Below are 4,953 nucleotides of genomic sequence, written 5' to 3' on the forward strand. Positions count from 1 at the left end.
TAATCATTGTCTATTTTATGATATAACTATTAATATTTCTTCTCTTTGTTCATTTTTATATAACTTTTCACTTATATTTCAATAAATAATTTTAGCCCAATCTTACTTTACTTTTTTGTATCTTACTATTTAACAATGTCAAAATATGTTAAGCTGTTTTTGAATCTTTTTAGCTCTGAAGCTTTGAAGCTCAGCAAAGTGGGGTGAAAAGTCGGCAAATAACTAGTTGTTAACTATACTTTGTTTCCTTTTGACCACACTCCTGATCATCTTCATAATTTAAATATTAAAATACTTTTTGTACTGGCAAACGACCACAAAAAATTAAAATAAAAAATAGATATATTTATGTTTGTACATCTCCTAGGCTAGATTCCAGCCTTAGAAATAAGAAGTTTAGATAAAAGCTGAGATAGTAAAAATACTTTAATAATGAAAATGAAACAGCTAAGATTTTTGGTATCCTTGCAGGTTGGAAAAACATTATACAAACTAAAGAGGTCAGCAAATAGTGGGTGAATCTCACTATAATGAATTTTTAGTAATCGAAACCTCAATAAAACAAGCCCCTCTATAAAACATTTTTTTTTTCACAAATCCTTGGAATTAGTTACATTGAGGTTCCACTGCAATTCATTGCATGATCTGAACTATTATTTAAAATAATAAAATAAATTAAATTAAATAATTGTATAATAACCTGATGATAATATCCATTTAATCAGATTTGTAAGGATAGTTGTTAGTTTATATTCAATGCTGGAATATTTAGAGTCGAGAAAATTGCATAACTTGCTGTCCGACTCATCATCTTTACCAAGATCTGAAATGTATGTCTGGCGAAGATCAACGCAAAGAAGAAGAATAGAACCTGATGCCAATTTTGCAATTTCAGATTGAGTTGAAGAAACAACAGCCTGTTCAGAAAAAAAGGAAGAAAAGTATTATTACATAAACTACAATGATGATATATCGAACATTTTAGACAAAAAATTACATTAAATTTATTGTGATTAATGTCTATAATCTACTGGTAAGTAGATTATTGTTCAGTGTTTTGCTCTTATCTGATTTTTAACTGTTTGAAAGTTAAACTCACAAAAGTAGCCTAACTTTATCAAGAAATCAAATTGGACAAATAGAAACCCATATTTTGTTAATTGGGGATGTATCTTTAGTCTTAAAACATTTAATTCTTCCTACTAAAAATAATTATAAATTATTTTTGTAGGAAAGATAACTTTTTCAGACAAAGTACTGAACCAAATAACAAAGGGAAAGTACTGTATGAAAGAGATTCTGATTTTTATGTAGAATGTAGAACTTAATTTAAAATTATAGTAGAAACCTCCACTATTTTAAATTAAAAAAAAAAAAAAATCATAATTTTTACTAACCATTTTTCATATGCAATAAGGGACACTCAAGAAATTAATATATTATTGACTTTAAAGCATTGTTAAATAATACTTGGTATTCAGAAAACAATTTTATAACCAATCGCAAACTTGAAACTTGATTTGCTTGAAGGTAAATTGTAAATTTTATTAATATACCAAGCGATTTCTAAATAATAATTAAGGCTTAGTGAACCCGAAGGTTCAATGCTGATAACACCAATCACTATCTACATAATATCTGTCTAGTGATGCACGACCAAACTAAAATCTACAAAATCAGTCTTGACACAATCCTCCAAACATCAGTCTATCTCTTGGACATTTCCCATTCAGAGTTCAATAACATTTTAGGAATCCATTTATTACAAAGCCCTACAACTTTTCATGCCAATCTTATTTGTCTCAATACTATAACCAGAATTATGTTTACTAGGGGCAGTTCCCAGGATTAGGCTTTATATAGCGTTCTAAATTCTCTGGGTAAATCATCCCTTTTTGGACCAAATATTTTATACAATACTTTATTTTCAAAAACCTTAAGGCATGGCTCCTATCTTAGTATCAATTACACCCTTATCCTAAGTAAATAATAGCATCCATACCTTGCTAAGGAGTTCGTGTATGATGTCTACAAGTAGTTTAAATCTTTTTTCAAGATTTAATGCATCTTGAGAGGCAAAGGCAAACATTACTTCAGTTGCTTGACGCCATGCATCAAAATACCTGGCTGTAGCTTGCAAAACCTTTTTAGAGTTATTATATTCTTCAACATACTTGAGAATTTCCTAAAATGGTTTAAAAATATTCAAAATTAATACCTTGAAGAAAAAAATATAAAAGTTATCAGTAAGATTTTATAAACAATTAATGAGGCAAAAACACATAATAAATTAAAAAGGAAAATTTACAACAAAAGCCCTTCAGTAAAATAGCAATAACCACATATATTTTTTAAAAAGTTTTATCAAATAATTAAATTTTGGACCGTATTCAGAAAGGTGTATATTCAAGTTATTTGGATTCAATGTTTTAGGAATAGAACATATGGTACGGGATAAATATAAATACACACATTATAAGAAAAATATGAAAGTGATGTTATTCACAATGAAATTAAAATTTACATTTACTATTTAAATTCAGAGTAAATTTAATAAGCACAACACCAATTAGATAACCACAATTATACATCATTAATTTATAATACATTTATAATTGTATTAAATACAATCGTGATCTTGATTGTACTTAGCCCTGAAGAAGACATGAAATTCAAGCTGAAACATTAGTGCAATAAAATGAGAATCACTTATTAGTGTTCTTCGCTCCTCAATCACACATCCCTCCCCCCCACTCCGCTATCTTTTCATATTAATCCATGATTAACAATAAATACATCCTAATTATGTTTGATAATAATACTATAGATTAATATCAATGAGTGGTAAAGTAAAGAAAATCATATCAACAACTATAGCGGTTTTGGCTTTTAAGCTCTTAGATTTACAAATCTAATTAAAACTATTGTATTTTTCTTATTTTTTCCTTTATCACTTTTTGGGATTCTTCTTATAAATGTATGTGAATTAGCCTACTATATTATAAATCTCACTATAATAGTAGAGCATTTTGTGAATAGCAAATGTTGAAATGTTCAATGAAACATTTCATGTTTGTCAGCTGGATTCAATGGATTTGCTGATTAAAAATGAGAAGGCTGGTAGAGAGTGTGACAATCACTTAACCTTACAATTTAAATGTAAAATGTAATATCAATAAGTTTTCAATGGTACTCACAATGTCAGGTATTTTATTTTTTTATTTTTCCAAACTTAGTTTGTTTTTTATCAGCACTTTATTTATTTCATTTTTACCACTGGTTTATCTGGAGACTCAGATTAAAAGGGGATCGGGTGGGTAAGCTGGGTTCTACTGAACTGTTAAGGCACTGGATTACTTTTTAAAAATAATGTTCTTTTAGCTTTCAGGGATATATGTTCTTTTAGTGATAGAGTACATCAGTTACCTAAATTCACTATAAGAAAAATTTAGTAATTGGAATAAAAATTCCTTAAACGTTACATAATAAACCATATCAATTAAAATAAAATAATTATTATTAAATCGGCATAAGCTACTAATCAATTATTGAGCATGATTCCACTGAACCCATGAAAATAATATTTAAAAAAATAACTATTATCTCTGTAATAAATAAATAAACTGAACAAAATAATAAAAAACTTACATTAATTTCATCAAGTAAATGACTTTTCTTTTTGGCAAGACTAATTTCCTTATCTGAAGATTCCGTTATATTACAATGCTTCATTAAAGAAACATGAACACTTTTAGGATTGATCAATTTCAGACGTTGTTCCTCCATTTCATTTTCAGTAAGTAGCTAGAAACATTTAAGTGATCAATTTCAAAATATAATACTAAAAAATAAGTAATAACAAAATTACGTTATAAAAAAATGTACTAAGAATTCAAATAAGCACTTACATTTTTAATAGTATTGGAATCGAAAAATTCCAAACGAGGTAATGCAACCGGTTGTACATCAAAATTCAAATGTTTTATTAATCGCAACACGAGCTGTTCATTAACTTTTGTTCTTTCCACTGGAAATTAAATAATTAAAATTAATATATAAGGAAAAGTAATTAAAATTATAAATGAAATAATTATACTGTGAGACCTCTATGTAACAGACACCCACAGTGAAGGTTATTGTGGCCATTATATGGAAGCTTAGATTAAGAGGAGGTCAATATAAAAAGTACACAATAATAAACTAATATAATTATGTGTATTACACCTAAGTTTTTTATTGTGACATTTTTCATTTTCATAAGAACATGAATGAATGAATGAATGAAGTGATGAAAATGAAAAATCTAGTGCACAGTATAATTTAACTAAATTATGACAAAGTATTTTACATGGATTAGGACTACATAACTATTATTAAGATGTACCACCCTAACCATGAAGAAGCCCTAAAATGTAGATGCAAGAAAAACGGATGTATAGTGAATAAAAAGGAAGGATGATACAATAAAAAATTTACATGTAAAATAATGATAAACTTTCCAATAGAAAAAACATTTTATAAGAATTATGTTTATATCATTGGTTAAGTCATGGTACCTTGTAAGTCTGAAACATTAATAATCATTATTATATTACTAGTTTATCCCTGTGAGAACTCGGAACTTGCATTACCTTCTTATTTATATAAAATTTGAGTTAGGTTTCCCTGTGCTTAATCCATGGGACGCCCATGCAACGGGACGTTCAATTAGAACAAACAAAAAGTTGAGAGAATTTAATTATAATCAATATTTTCTCCCTACTTTGAGCTCAAACGGTTTCAAAATATTCATGGGAAAACAATTAGTAATAGAATTGTTAAAGACCTACAAACGTACAAATATACACATTTGAATAAATAATTTTTCAGTATTATGAGCTCTAATCGTTTAAAAATATTTGCACTAAATAATTTGAGACATTAAACTTGGAAATCCGTTAGCTCAAAAAAAAC

General features: G+C 27.5%; 1 protein-coding gene across 1 annotated transcript in view; it reads right to left on the reverse strand.

Moving 5' to 3' along the window:
• LOC106689668 (nuclear pore complex protein Nup205) overlaps positions 1–4,953 on the reverse strand; it is a gene marked incomplete in the record, with an annotated part of 37,146 nt that overhangs the window by 12,333 nt on the left and 19,860 nt on the right. Inside the window, 3 exon segments of the mRNA XM_067049684.1 lie at positions 2,003–2,185; positions 3,649–3,804; positions 3,909–4,027. Coding sequence (XP_066905785.1) covers positions 2,003–2,185; positions 3,649–3,804; positions 3,909–4,027 — 458 coding nt within the window.

The sequence above is a fragment of the Halyomorpha halys genome, unplaced genomic scaffold (genome assembly GCF_000696795.3).
Source record: "Halyomorpha halys isolate HHAL.00 unplaced genomic scaffold, Hhal_1.1 Scaffold1425.1, whole genome shotgun sequence".
Lineage (NCBI taxonomy): Eukaryota > Metazoa > Arthropoda > Insecta > Hemiptera > Pentatomidae > Halyomorpha > Halyomorpha halys.